Source organism: Chionomys nivalis, chromosome 1 (genome assembly GCF_950005125.1).
Source record: "Chionomys nivalis chromosome 1, mChiNiv1.1, whole genome shotgun sequence".
In the NCBI taxonomy this organism is placed as follows: Eukaryota; Metazoa; Chordata; class Mammalia; order Rodentia; family Cricetidae; genus Chionomys; species Chionomys nivalis.
Genome location: NC_080086.1, coordinates 64,426,951 through 64,442,535, shown reverse-complemented (window position 1 = coordinate 64,442,535; position 15,585 = coordinate 64,426,951). Strand labels below are relative to the sequence as shown.

Genomic DNA, 15,585 nt, shown 5'->3' with positions numbered 1-15,585 from the left:
TTTTGATCATTATCCTGATATGATTTAATATGTTTGTGTTAATAAATTTAAGAACAAATCTAATCTTTGTCATCAGGTAGTACCGTTGTCAGCACACAGCGTTCACAAGGTAATTGTATCTTCTTAAACATAAAATGAACTCTCTTGAAAGGGTATTCACTAACCACCTCAAATTTTTTTATTTGATATTGGTTGGGGGGAGTGGGGTGGAAGGATATAGTATTTTTATTTGTTTCTGGCAATATTTTTCCCTTCTTCCCATTGTTGACCAAGTGTGGCTTGTCCACGGTTTGTTGCTAGTTCAAGCTCTCTGTCCCCTGTGGTAGCAGCTGATGTCTTAGAAATACTTTCACCACCTAAAGGGCAAGATACCTTACTTTCCTGAGGTCACCTGGGCTTCATACCCAGATCTTCCAAGTGCTCAAGTTGCTCCTGAAACAGTGTTTCCGGAAGAGCAACCCAGTGTGTTGCTTAAGGCCTGCAAATAGGGGTAACTTTTCTTTCCAAATCTACTTTGTCAAAGTTGATATATGTGTCCATTTTAAAGTGTTCTTCAGCAAGTTTGGCTTTTCACATGTTTCCTTTGAGAATTGTTTTTAAAAACCAAAAACCAAAGCTTCACATATGAAATGACTATTTCTCTCCAATGTTTTTAATGGTACTGATATAAAGTGAAGGGATTATTGTTTTCATTCTGTTGCCTTCAGTCTTAGTTCACTTGCACATGGACTCACATAAACTGAATGGTGTAATGTCTGGGCAACCAAAACTGTTGGCTTTTGAGAAAACTGTCAAATACTTTAACATCAAACTGTTGCAATGCAAGGTATTTCTTTGATTGTTCTTCACAAAATAGTGACTAAATCAAGTATTTCATGTAGCTAGCTTTAGTAAACTGCCTTAAATAAGGCAAATCTAGTCTTCGTAACTTGCATTACCACTACTTAATTGTAATTTGTAAAGCATAGATATAGTAATAAAATGAATAACAGTAAATAATTATTATTAGAATGATAACTAAGTCTTACTTTTTTTGCAGAACTGAAAGTTTTTATGTTATTAGTTTGTTTCCTAGACCCTTGTAATGATTGACTTTAAGTAGACAGTGCTTGGCAGCTTCTGGGAGCTATTGGTCTTTTTAGAAGACTCTTTCCTGTGTTGTTACTTTGAGTTGTTATGTTTAAGACTGGTAGGATTTTATAGTGAGGACAGTATTTTATACTTGATTGTATATATAGTCTGTGCATTATTTTAAGAATTCTTTATTTGTATCAGTTGTAGTGTTTAAGTTCTGAAGTTGTGTTTTTCTCTTCACTCCCTCCTTCCTTTGTAAGATCACTTCCATGTGTTTGTTGGTGACCTCAGCCCAGAAATCACAACTGAAGACATCAAAGCAGCTTTCGCACCATTTGGGAGAATTTCGTAAGTAACAAAAGATAAATAAAATACCTAACTAGAAGAGATTTTATGTAATAATAACTATATAACTTTGTTGTGACTGTGAACCTTAATTTTAACCCTTTAAATATAGCATATTCCATTGCTTAGCTATCATCCCAGAGTCTTAACAGCAGGCTGTGTTCCCACTAATGAGTACTTGATCTTGGGTCATCTTAGACCCTTGCTCAGTTAGCAGCACCTTCCTCAGGCTGCTGTCATAGACATTCAAACCTCCTGGAGGTGTTGTGCTGTAATTGAAGGAGTTATTCAAGCATGTGTATGATTACATGCAATTTATGTTAATTTAATAAAATAAAACCTCAACAGCTCAACAGTTTTTATTGAAAAAACAGTTGTTGAATATTACTTCCTTAACATTTAATTCCTCCCCCCTTTAAAACTTAGCAATAGTGCTTTGTACTGTTTTGGGAAACATTGACTTACATTTGATAGTAGCCATGCATTTTAGGCCCTTTGTCAATATTTATTCATTACAGAAGAACTTTAGAAGTCTGAAAAGCATGCCATATTACAGTAAGAATAACAAGCAATTTCAGTATTTATTCAGAAGAAGTTGTTGAGTTCAGGGAAAGTGTCGTAGGCTTTATGACTCTGTTGTAGCTGTGGCTGGACTGCAGAGAAAGCAGATGGAGGAGAGGAGACTGAAAAGTAGACACCATAGCACTATGGTGAGTTTTCAGTGAGCGCGACCGTGAGGGTAGGACAGGACTTGGGCTATAAGTGGACTCTTCTGTCCCTTGACAGTTTCTTTTGTGAGAGCTGATTAAGAAAATAATGAGGTATTCATTTCTTGGTTGTTTTTTATAAACTTTGTTAGGATTTCAGTAGTGGTTGATTTGCTTTCAAGTGTCTAGACTAGGCAGGTCTTACTTTAACTTTGTTCTGTCAAGCTCTAAAAGTCCCTTCCTGCAGAATCTTGGGCATTTTTGGTTTGGTGTAGAGAATCTTGGTAAGTTTCATTCTGTCCTCAGAGTAGTCATAAGACAACAGAAGGCTTAAGAATTTCATTCTGATCTTTGCTTCTTTCTGTGCAAGTCATTGTAGAAGGAAGGAAGGGTCAAGTATATTTCAGGGCTGCTACTTGTGAGACACAAGAAAGAATAAAACCTTTCCTTACATGAACAAGGGAAGTAGCTATTCTGGTGGATTTTTGATTTTGGTTGAATTATCTTTTCTAATGAGAATTTTATTTAGAGTTTTAGATAAAGATTGTTTAATAATTATTGAAGGGCTGATAAAATGGTTCAGCAGGTAAGGTTGCTTGCTATCAGGCCTGATGACCTAAAACTCCACGTGATGGAAGGAGAAAGGTAAACTCCTGAAAACGGTTCTCTGGCTTTCATACATTTATGCACACACACACACACACACACACACACACACACACACACACACAAAATGTTTAAAAAACTGTAAAGTTAAATGACCTTCAAATTTAACAGTTTCATAACTTTGTAGTTATAAACTAGTCTATCTTTTTGTTAAATGTGACTACATCATATTTTTAGTCTGGATTTTTTTGTATTTATTTTTTTTATTTTTATTTATTTATTTATTTGTGATTTTTTTTTTTTCGAGACAGGGTTTCTCCGTAGCTTTTGGTTCCTGTCCTGGAACTATGTGTATTTATTTTTATGTGTGTGGATACATATATGTGTGCATGTGTATATAGGCCAGGTTTGACATCTAGTGCCTTCCTCCATCACTCTCCTCCTAATACACTGAGGCAGAATTTCTCACTAGAACCTAGAGCTCACCAGTTCTACTAGTCTAGCCAGCTTACCCTGAGTGTGCCCTGTCTTTGCCTCCCAAGCCCTGGAGTTACAGGTGAGCTGCCACACTGACGCGACATGTATATGCTGGAGATCTGAACTCAGGTCCTTTCATTTGCATGACAGCATGTTATCTGCTGAGCTGTTTCCCCAGCCCCAGTATTTGGATTTTCTTATGGGCCTACAATTGTTAATTTATTAATTTTTTTTCTTGGTAAGGTCTTTTTGTTGTGGCAATGTGTGTATTTAAATGTTAACTTATATAGGAAGTTAGCTTTCTTAAATTTCTTCAGAACTATTTGGCAATTGAAAGGACACATTCCTATTTTTGTTTGTGTTGTTTCTTGTCTTAAGGTGACAGGCTGGTAGGAATATTGGAGGGTTTCTACAATAGATGTCTCTGTAGGCAGTTTACACTGCTTGATTTATAGAAGGTGTGGGGTACCTGGTAGTCTATTAAATATTTATTGTGCAAATAATTCCCTAATTTATATAGCTTAAACCCTTTCTGTTACTTGAGTTTAGGGTCATATAGCAAATTTTGTTATAGAAATAAATCAACTACCAAATTAAATGCATCTGTGCCATGTAGATAATAGTTACTGAGAAGTGACTTATATTAGTTTAATCACAGAATCTCCGTCATTTTGATTGCACTTACTAAGTCACTTCTAAACTGATCTAAAATATGCTTGTGTATACTTACAATTGCATGGCTTTCTGACTTGGGTTCTTGTTGTAAACATGCATATTTTGTTCATGTGTCTTGAGAGAACAAGCATTGTGACATGTCTGGCTAATTTAAAATAGTGAAGCACAGTTTGAGTCCAGTTTTTGAGGTATGGAGTTTTAGCTATCGTGGCTGGGTTTTACTCAATCTCAAATAATAGGGCTCTGGTTATTTTGCAGAGTGTCTCTGAAGAATGGACAGAATTGCCCTGGCTAACTACAAGCTACGGTTCACAGTGGATAAATGTTGGCGTGCTTTTTTACTTTCTGACTTTTTAAAACTTTGTTTCATATCTTATAGTTTCCAATCAATCTTAATATGAATGCTGTTATGAAATTCAGTATGAAATCTTTTTTAAAATAGTTTAAAAGTAAAATGTGTTTGTAGTATTCTTTAATGATTTAGCATTTCTGAAGATGTCATGTTCTCAAAATTTACCCTAGCCTGAAATGGGGTATAAATTCATCTGAGAAAATGAAGAAATTAGCTTAAGGGATATATAGTTTTTTGATCTTTTAGTTTTCAGTTTTGTATTTTAATTTTTTGAATGATTAGGTAGAATATGGTGCCAAATAGCAAATTATAAATTGCATGGTTAAAGAAAGACATTATATTATACCTAAGAACCTTGTAATTACTAAGTGATTAATGAGAACATTTGCTTTCACCATGCTTAATATTTAGATGTTCATAAAACATTCTGAAGTGGGAAACATTCTTTATAATATAGACTTATATTTAAGACATTGATTTGCATGTCTATAAAATTAACCCTCATTGGCCAATAAATTACATTTTATAGAATAAAAGGTAAATTTTTATTAGTGGTTTACTGCTAGTGAAAGTGTAAAAATAAATTGTATATGACTCTTATTTTATGCCAGGACAGTTTACAAAACTCAATTTCCGGTGGCTTCTGTTTCAGAGATGCCCGCGTGGTAAAAGACATGGCTACGGGGAAGTCCAAGGGATATGGCTTTGTCTCCTTTTTCAACAAATGGGTGAGCACAATCAGAAGTGCATGAACAGTGCTGTAGAGTGGGACAGAAACACTCAGGTTGTTTTAATCTTTTTGTCTACTGTGTATTTAGTTCACTGAGAATTAGCACCTTCACTAGAAAGCAGTTCTTTTATTGTTTTTTTATTTAGTCATTTAGCTCCTGATACAGGCAAAATACTGATACTGTGTTTCAAACAATGCAAAATAAAAATGCTTACAACCAAAAAAACCAGCCCAAAATGTTTTGTGAAGGTACTTTCAATGATTTGTAATTGCTCTGTTATCCCAAAGACTGTGAGAGATATATACTGCTGCCTTACCCCTGTTTAGCATTCCCTAAACCCATTACCTAGCAAATGGAATTTAAAGACAACGTTGCAATTTTGAAAAGCTATTGGTATTACGTTCCATGAAGCATTTTCCTTTTTAAAAAATCTGTACAAAGCATCACGTTTTCTTTATTGCTATAAATTATTTGTAATTTATCAACTAATTACAGCTTCTTTATTGTCTCTAATGTGCGGAACAGGATGCAGAAAATGCCATTCAGCAGATGGGTGGCCAGTGGCTTGGTGGAAGACAAATCAGAACTAACTGGGCAACCCGAAAGCCTCCAGCTCCAAAGAGTACATATGAGTGTAGGTGCTTTGGAGAAGAGAAGCAATGTGGAATTGTGGAGAGAAAATACACTAGATTTTAAATGTTAGAGCTGTTCCCGGAGACTTATTGCAGAAATAGATGAGAAGCAGATCAAGACTACTGTTCAAAATGTACTTAGTTTTTATTTTTGTGATTTTAAATAATTATCTTATCTCTAATGTCAAGTCTCCTGTTAAATAGAGCATATGGGATAGTGTTTATGCATTCTTGGGGGGGGGCTTCATTCTAAACTAAATTTAGTATGTGTTGGGGCTGGAGAGATGGCTCAGAGGTTAAGAGCATTGCCTGCTCTTCCAAAGGTCCTGAGTTCAATTCCCAGCAACCACATGGTGGCTCACAACCATCTGTAATGAAGTCTGGTGCCCTCTTCTGGCGTACGGGCATACACGCAGACAGAATATTGTATACATAATAAAAAAAATTAGTATGTGTTTTTTTTGTTTTTTTTTTTTTTTTGGTTTTTCGAGACAGGGTTTCTCTGTGGTTTTGGAGCCTGTCCTGGAACTAGCTCTGTACACCAGGCTGGTCTCGAAATCTCAGAGATCCGCCTGCCTCTGCCTCCCGAGTGCTGGGATTAAAGGCGTGCGCCACCACCGCCCGGCTAGTATGTGTTTTATAAGCATTTTGATTGAGGAAAACTGTCGTTATAGTAGGGTAGTTCATGAATTAATCCTTCCAAATATGGGTAATGATTTGAAGATAGAAAATGTTTTCTCTTCCCAGCGAACACCAAACAGCTGTCGTATGATGAGGTTGTAAGTCAGTCTAGCCCCAGCAACTGCACTGTGTACTGTGGAGGAGTGACGTCAGGACTGACAGGTATGGGAGTTTGCCTGTGTGGCACCATGAAACTAGCTTAAACTGAAAAGCTTCATATCTGTGGGTTTTTAATACTATGAATTCTTTTTCCTGTGTTGTTTTTGTTTTCTAACAGAACAACTAATGCGTCAGACTTTTTCTCCATTTGGACAAATAATGGAAATTCGAGTCTTCCCAGATAAAGGATATTCATTTGTTCGGTAGGGGTAGTTTCTTTCAAAACTTCTTTTCTTAAGAAATAATTTTGAGCATTTAATACAATGGTTTTCTTAAGATTTTGTCTTGGCTTGTCTGTTTAAACCTCAGTTCAAGTGCATTCACCTGGATAACACTGAGACCTGAAAGAGAAACTTTTTTAGTGTATAACTGTGTGCTCATGTTTTTATTAACTTTTTTTTTTTTTTTTTTTTTAATTGACAAGGTCTCACTGTTCTGCCCTGGCTGGCCTCGAACTCTCAGAACTCCACCTGCCTCTGGCTTTCAAGTGCTGGGATTAAAAACTACTTAATGATATATTTTTATGACTCCCTCTTTCCAACTCAAGGCCAATAAAGCATACCATTCATTAAATCAAATTTCCTATGCCAGGTGTGGTGGTCCATTTCTGTAATCATAGCACTTGAGAGGTAGAGAATCTCTACAACTGTGAGATTTAAAAAAAAAAAAAAAAAATAGCGCTGGGCGGTGGTGGCGCACGCCTTTAATCCCAGCACTTGGGAGGCAGAGGCAGGTGGATCTCTGTGAGTTCGAGACCAGCCTGGTCTACAGAGCTAGTTCCAGGACAGGCTCCAAAACCACAGAGAAACCCTGTCTCGAAAAACCAAAAAAAAAAAAAAAAATAGCAAAGGAAATGTGGCATTTTTTTGGTGGGTAGGTACGGATCATTTCAGCATCCTCTGTATTTTTTTTATGGTTGCTTTGCTTTTCTCCCCCAAATGGTAGTCAAATTTATTTTTCATAATTTTTAAAAATAGTTTGTGTTCATAAATATTTAAAAGAGTTTATATTGGTGATTCTTAATATTGTTTCCAATAGGTTCAATTCCCATGAAAGTGCAGCACATGCGATTGTTTCTGTTAATGGTACTACCATTGAAGGGCATGTGGTGAAATGCTATTGGGGCAAAGAGACTCTTGATATGATAAATCCCGTGCAACAGGTGAGAGGGTCCTTGACTTTGGGATGGACTTGCTGGGCTAGTAATGAGGTTGCTTTAAAATGAAGCTTGTTGATGATCCTTGTTAATGAGTTTCTAGCTCACTTCATAGTATATAAGGGCTCTTCCTACATGTATTATAGTTCCGGAGTGGTGTGTCATGGATTGCAGTGGGGACATGATGAGTGTAACCGCCTCAGTTGACTCATGCTCACACAGTGGACTTTAAAATGCTCCGCCAAACCTAACAGGGTATTAAATCTTTTCTTAATACTTGGTAGATTTATTCACAATGATTTGGAGAACTCACAAGCATGCTTGGCCCAACTGAACAAAATATAAAGCTATAAATATACGTAGGCTCTAGTATTGCTGCTTTTTCTTTTTCTAGGCAACTGTAGTGGTCCAGACTCAGCACCACAGAGATTTCTGTGAGGGAGTTGTAAATGGAGCATAGATGTACTAGTGAGAAACCCTAAACCACATCTATACTTCATACATTCCCAATCTAGAGGAAATACTTACAGACAGTTATGAACAGCAAGTTCAGTCTATCCTTAGTCCATTGCCTGAGCCTTCCAAGGACTGCCATTTAGAGCAGCACATAGTTTCAGTAGTAGTCTTTCTGTGTGTGTGTGTGTGTGTGATGCTGGGGATAATCCAGGCCTCACATAGATTTGTATGCACTCATTCTACCACTGAGCTACATTCTCCCAGTTCAATCCTATTATTGCAGTTGTGGTGATGGTCCTGTGCTTTGGCTATGTGGTGTATTAAGACTGTATATACAAAGAACTTCAAGTAATGCTAAATTATCTGTTGTAATTTTACTTGATAGCAGCAAAATCAAATTGGATATCCACCAGCATATGGCCAGTGGGGCCAGTGGTATGGAAATGCACAACAGATTGGCCAGTATGTGCCTAATGGCTGGCAAGTACCTGCCTATGGAATGTATGGCCAGCCATGGAGCCAGCAGGGATTCAAGTAAGCACGTTTGCTCTTTGCCTTTTGTAACCTTGGAAAACATCAGAAAGAACTTAAGTATTGAGTAAATCATGTGACCCCGGGTTAAGCATAATGATAGCCTTGAAGGATTTTACCCAAGGTTCACATCATACCTCCACATGGTCTGTAGGGAATGTGTGCTCTCTCCCTCTCTTTCTCTCTCTCCATACACATGCAAACAAAATTGATGGAGGAAGGTCATTGGTTAAAAAATAAAGAAACTGCTTGGCCCTCATAGGTTAGAACATAGGTGGGTGGAGTAAACAGAACAGAATGCTGGGAGGAAGAGGAAGTGAGCTTAGATCCTCTCAGAGCCAGACGCGACGCAGCTCATTGCCAGGGCAGACGGATGAAGCTCCAACCCAGGATGGACGTAGGCTAGAATCTTCCCGGTAAGCGCACCTTGGGGTGCTACACAGATTATTAGAAATGGACTAAATTATTACGTGAGAATTAGCCTAGAAGAGGCTAGATATAATGGGCCAGGCAGTGTTTAAAAGAATACAGTTTGTGTGTTGTTATTTTGGGGCATAAGCTAGCCAGGTGACCAGGAGCTGGGGTGGCAGGAACACAGCCCGCAGCTCCCACAACACAAAATAAGATAAAATTTTGCCTAGAAATATTTTTCTTTGAAATGTGATTACAACAAAACAAATTTTGGTGATGTTTAATAATAAATCAACTTTTTTATTATTACATTTTGTTTATTTGTGTGACACACATACCACTTGGTACTCATGGTGCCCAAGGAAAACTTGTGGGAGTTCTTTCCTTCTGCCCTGTGAGTCTTGGTGATCTAGCTCAGGTTTCAGCTGAGTGACAAACACTTTGACCTAATGAACCATCTTACCAGTCCCAACTTTTTGTTTGTTTGTTTTCTGAGGCGAAATCTTATAAAGCCCATGCTAGCCTTGAACTTGATATAAAACTGATGATGACTTTGAACTCTTACTTCTCTTGCTTCGACTTCCCAATTACAGGGTTCCAACAACACACCCAAATAAATCAACCTTCTAGTGAAAAGTACTTGATAGTTTCTAAGCTTTTCATGTAACTGTAGCTCCTTACCTATTATTTTTTAAAATTTATTTATTTTTATTTTATGTACACCTGCATGTGTGTCTGTATGAGTGTGTTGAATTCCCTAGAACTGAGGCTTCCATGTGGGTGCTGGGAATTGAACCAGGTCCTCTGGAAAAAGCAGCCAGTATTCTTAACCACTAAACCATCTCTGTAGCCTCCTAATCTGTTGCAAGTCTCTTGGTTGCATATATGTTTGTATATCACCCTGGTGTCTGCAGTGGTTAGAATTGAATCACTTAGAACTGGACTTTGGATGGTTGTGAGGCACCATGTGGGTACTGGGAATTGAATCTGGGTCCTTTGCAAGAGGAACAAGTGCTCTTAACTCCTGAGCCAACTTCTGCAGCCCCTGGATATACATTGTTAACCCAGAGAAAAAGACTCTCCCTTTATGTGGGTTCCAGCTATCAAAAGGACTCCCCATTCTCTCTGTGTGTATGTTCCTCTGCCAGAGAATTTGGCCTCTGAGATGAGAGTTTGCTCTAGGAGCTTTCCTTTCCCCAAACTCTCTGGTCCCCCACTTGCACCACATAAGCTATTCGCCTCAGTCTTTTTGCCATTGTTACTTGTCTCTCCCCCTAATCAGGTTCACAGTTTAATCAAGGACATTTGGGCAGCAGGTTTGGTTCTTCATACCCAAGGTAACCAATGTCTCACAACATTTGTCAAAGTTGAACCTGTGATGATGTAGAACTCTGGCATTAACCCAGCCTCTGGTGTTTCTGTTGTTTGCCAATGCAGCCTTGGCTATGCCCACATGGCCCTGGACTTTGTTCCCTATGAGCGGATGAAATGAACGAGCAGTAACAAGTACTTTGATATGCATTGTGCTTTTTTTTTTCGTGTATGAAAGGTTTGTTCATACACTGTTATGTCACAGGGCATAAGCACCCAAATGATGCCATTTTATTTACATTTCTAAAAAACTAGGATTATAAACACATTAAATCAAGATATACCATAAGGCAGTTGAGATGGCATACTCTTAATCCCAGCTTTCAGGTGGCAGAGGCTGGTACATGTCTATAATTTGGAGGCTAGCATGGTTTACATAGCAAATGCCATGCTAGCTCAGGCAACAGTCCTTTTTCCAAAAAAGAAATGAAAGAAAAAAGAAAAGTGATATATTGTATATGTGTCTGAAAATGCCCAATTAGAAATATTCTGTAATGGAGCTGGGAAGATGGCTGAGCACTTAAGATCACTTGTTTCTACAGAGGACCCGGTTCTCAGCACATGACAGGTCACTCTGTAATTTCAGTCCAGAGATCCAGCTAGGCATGCTATGCACATCTATACATGCTGGCAAAACTCAAACATATAAAAATAAGTCTTAAAAAAAAGGAAAGATAAAACTTTAAATATTCTTTTTAAAACTACTTTAAAATTTTCTTTGAGAATTATAGATGTTAGTTTGCTCTATTCCTGGTAATTAAGTTTGTGTGTGTCTGTGTCTTTTTGCTTTGAGACAATGTATCTTGCTGGCCTGGAACTCACTGTTTTGAAACAGAGATCCGCCTGTTCTGCCTCCTGAGTGCCTGCAAACAAAGGGAATGGCTTGTATAATGTGCATCTGGCCTAAGTGGGGAGAGGTTTTTCTGAGTTCAAAGGAATAAGAGTTGCTGGGCGGTGGTGGCGCACACCTTTAATCCCAGCACTTGGGAGGAAGAGGCAGGTGGATCTCTGTGAGTTCGAGGCCAGCCTGGTCTACAAAGGGAGTTCCAGGACAGGCTCCAAAGCTACAGAGAAACCCTGTCTCGAAAAACCGAAAAACCAAAGGAATAAGAGTTAATAGATTAAAAATATTTTCTTTCTTTCTTTCTTCCTTTTCTTCCTTCCTACCTTCCTTCTTTCTTTTTTCTTTTTTGGTTTTTGGTGAAACTCACTCTGTATAACAGGCTGATCTGAAACTCACAGAGATTCGCCTGCCTCTATCTCCCAATTACTGGGATTAAACGTCCAGCCTAAAACTATTTTCTTGGGGCTGGAGATATGACTCAGGTAAAGAGCACTGGCTGCTCTTCTAGAGGTCCTCAGTTCAATTCCTAGCAACTGTATGGTGCCTCACAATCACCTATAATGAGATCTGGTACCCTCTTCTGACATGCAGGCAAACATGCAGGCAGAACACATAATTATATATAATAAGTAAATAAATAATATTTTCTTATAAAAATATAAATTACCCAAATGTATGTATTGTTTTGGGGTGTTTTTTGTTTTTTGGGGGGGTGGGTTTTTTGTTTTTTGGGGGGTTTTTGTTTGTTTTTGTTTTTCAAGACAGGTTTCTCTGTAGCTTTGGAGCCTGTCCTGGAACTAGCTCTTGTAGACTAGGTTGGCCTCAAACTCACAGAGATCCTCCTGTCTCTACCTCCCAAGTGCTGGATTAAAGGCATGCGCCACCACTGCCCAGCAGTTTTTTGGTTTCTTTGAGACAGGATTTTGCTGTGCAGACCTGGCTGTCGTGGAACTAGCTCTGTGGACTAGGCTATCAAGGCTTGCATCACCATGCCTGGCTGGGGATGCTTCTTTTTAAGAGAAAATACTTTTGTGTTTGTTTTTCCTGCCTTAACAGCTTTACTTATATTTGGGCTAAGAAAAGCTATGTCCCTTCATGCTGAAGAAATGGCTCAGTTAAGAGCACTGACTCTTCTTCCAGAGGACATGGATTCAATTCTCAGCACCCACATGGCAGCTTATAACTGTGTGTAACTCCAGTTCCTAGGGACCCGACACTCTCACACAGACATACATGCAGGCAAAACACCAATACATGTGAAATAAAATAAATAAGTTATAAACAAGAATAGAGAGAAGGTGCATCCCTGTGTATGTGCCCCTCACACCTGGCCTGACATTGTTAACAGTGGATTTCCTTCCCTCTGCTTCTCTCACTTTCTCCAACAGTCAGACCCAGTCTTCTGCCCCGTGGATGGGACCCAACTACAGTGTGCCGCCTCCTCAAGGACAGAATGGCAGCATGCTTCCTAACCAGCCTGCTGGGTATCGAGTGGCAGGGTATGAAACCCAGTGAAAGCAGACCACAGGATGGAAGCCAGGGGCTTGACGCCACAGGGAGGGTAGGAAAGCTGCTGTTTACTTAAAGATTTACCAGATCAGTCCGCACAGATGCCAGATAACAATGTATTTATTTAAAGGTTTCATCTTTTAATCATGAAATTACTTTTCATCCACATTGTTTTAAAAAAGGAACAAGATGGTGGATGTCTGCCAATTTTTGCCTTCATTATCTTTTTTGATAAAATTTCTCAGATCCTTGTTTCAAAGACAAATGCAGGGATTGCTGCCACTTTTTAAAAATTAAGAGGCAGAAAATTGCACAATGTTGAACTTTTTCCACTAAGGTAGTGTGCAGTTTTAGTTTGCATTCCTGCTAGGATTTAAAACATGTAATATAGATGTAAAAAGAAAAGCCGACCTGTGCAAAATCTAGAAGTTCTTTAGAACTTTCAGCGTATGCACGGGTCTGTGTTAGTTTTACAGAGTAGGCATTATGTGACCTATATCATCTCCACTGTTACCCTTTGGAATTTTTAAATGTAAATTATTAGTTTATATCATTTTGTATCTGCATTTTTCACAAATTTGTCCTGCCTTATGAAAATTCTGTAAAATATTCTTAAATGAAAAAAAATGATGTTCACTTAGATTGAAAACTTTTCTCAGATGGACTGAAATGACATTCATCTTGTTTTTACATGAGAAGGTGCCTCAAGGATCCCCTGTTGGATTTGTTTAAAGGGATTTTTATCTTCTGTGATAAACTTTGCCATCTACCAGGAACTATAAAAACAACAACTTGTGACTAAGGAGACTCTGCAGTGTGCTCAGTCCTCCCCCACATCAGCCTCATGTGTCAGCATCCATGTTTACATGTGTTGTTTCCTAAGATAGTTCCGCAAGTTAGCAAGCTTTGTATGTCATTCCCTTCCTAAAGGTGTCATGAAGAGTTGACGTGAGACGGGTTTTACGTTTGCATGTGAATATCACATACTTACTTTGATGGTCTTTGATAAAAACTCATCTGTTCTTGTTTTTCAAGAATTTTGAGACACAAAGTTGTATGTAAAGGAATATATTAATTTGATGTTTTCTATTTAGATTTACTTAAAGAAGTAAATCCACTTTAATGTGTACAAATGATAGCTGTGAAACTGTAGAATATTCCTCTGTCAGGCTTGGGATTCATTAAGAACTCCAAAATTAGCCTGAAGGACCAGCCGGGCAAAACATTTTTTTAAATATTCAGAGGCCAAAATATGAACAAGCAAACAAACAAACAAAAACCCTTAAAATCCTACCTCCTTAAACAGCCATCAAAGAAGAGGCTCCTCACACAGGCTTGACTTGGTTCTTTGGTCCCTGATCTCTAGGAGCTCCGGCATTATTTTTGAGGTTTGCTCTTTGCTGGCAATGTTCTAGCCTTGGGATTTCTAGTTCATTTCAGAGTCTCTTGGTTTGGTTTGGTTTCAGTGATGACCACAACCTCCTCCTTGACATCAGAGAGGAAGGAGCCCCTGTGAATTGTGGGTTTTGAGACCTGCAGAGAGCTCCCCGCATTTTACTTAGGCCTGTGGAATTGGAAGCATTTCCTGGCCTGTATCTTCCAGGTAGGAGCACTTGACTCTAACCTGTTCTCTAAGCCAGTCCTCTTGGAAAGCAGAGCCCAGGAAGACAGCTCGAAATGTGTGCTTCCCTGGAGCTCAATTCTATGCAGTTGTGCTGATGTTTCATTAAGTCACTGTGTATTTTTAAGTACTAATACATTGAAATTTGCTTTATGGAAGATGAATAAATTTTTTAAATACTTGAAAATTTTATTTCTTTGTAAACTTCTACAGATCAGGACAGGCAATAAAAGCAGCTTAAACAAAATACTAAAAATTATTTTTTAATTTGAAAAAAAATAAACCATACACATCAGGAAGCTATTTTGGTAAATTTTTCTTTTTTTTAGTTTTTTTTTCTTTTCTCCTGCCTTTTGTTTCTATTTTAGTACCCTCAGTATTTTTCTCTATTAAAGAATTTTACTTCCTTTGCAACTCATAGACCACAGGATCATTTGAGCACAAGTAATTTATTTTGTGCAAAAGTATAGTTTCTCTCTTCTTTTGACTCAGTACTGAGGGCTTTTATTAGCAGCATGTTCTTATTGCACAGATCTTAAAATGCACGTTGATTTGCTGTTGAGAAGGTGGTGGTGACGAGTTCCTGATGAAAGACTGACATTTTAGGAACATAGTTGGCGTTGGTTTAAATTTCAATGTTCAATCATTTAAATCATTTTCAACCTAAAAAACTTCATCCTGGTATAAGTATCAGGTAAGGAAATTAAGGTTTTTAAACTGAACTTCTTTGCAATATGCATTCAAGTTTTACTCTCTGGTACTGTATAGAAGCTGAGTGACTCTTTGTGGGTCATGGAGCCAGTATTCTTTATCCTGACTGTTTGGATATTAAAATTCCTTTATGTTTTCTATGACCTGTGAGATCTTCTTGCAGTGATTATTGTGTGTGTGAGTTTTTCCCAGTGTATTCTGTTGTTAACATCAGTTCTTTCACCATGTCCCTGAAGCCATGGTCTGCATAGGTCCCACAGAGGCTCTGTGGGCTGACCTAACTGAAGCCAGAGTCTGATCTTCCTGGTGAAAATGAGACGTGCAGTTCAGGTTTTCCTTCTCTTGTTTTACCTCTGTGCTCACCTTCCTTTTAGATTCGTGATGGAGTTCCTCAGAAGACTAAGTTGCATTCACAGTTAGACTCAATAAGAACTATAGGTGCTAGTGGGATTGTAGTTCAGGTAGTGAAACAAAATATGTGCGTAAAAGATTTTAAAAAGCAGATCTTTTAAACGAGTGATGATTTCTGAGAACTT

General features: G+C 38.1%; 1 protein-coding gene across 6 annotated transcripts in view; it reads left to right on the top strand.

Moving 5' to 3' along the window:
- The window catches only part of Tia1 (TIA1 cytotoxic granule associated RNA binding protein), a 34,055-nt gene extending 18,863 nt beyond the window's left edge, over positions 1 to 15,192 (top strand). Inside the window, exons 5-13 of one of the 6 annotated variants that reach the window (XR_009056707.1) lie at positions 77 to 109; positions 1,335 to 1,422; positions 4,889 to 4,964; positions 5,493 to 5,601; positions 6,347 to 6,442; positions 6,558 to 6,642; positions 7,478 to 7,601; positions 7,742 to 7,850; positions 8,437 to 8,575. Coding sequence is in view for 5 of the 6 variants with exons in the window: in XM_057763208.1 (XP_057619191.1) it covers positions 77 to 109; positions 1,335 to 1,422; positions 4,889 to 4,964; positions 5,493 to 5,601; positions 6,347 to 6,442; positions 6,558 to 6,642; positions 7,478 to 7,601; positions 8,437 to 8,585; positions 12,597 to 12,723 (887 nt within the window). In the remaining variant the exon portion in view is untranslated. The other 5 variants (XM_057763208.1, XM_057763229.1, XM_057763219.1 and 2 more) reach the window with 5 other exon arrangements.
- Positions 15,193 to 15,585: the final 393 nt, after the last annotated feature.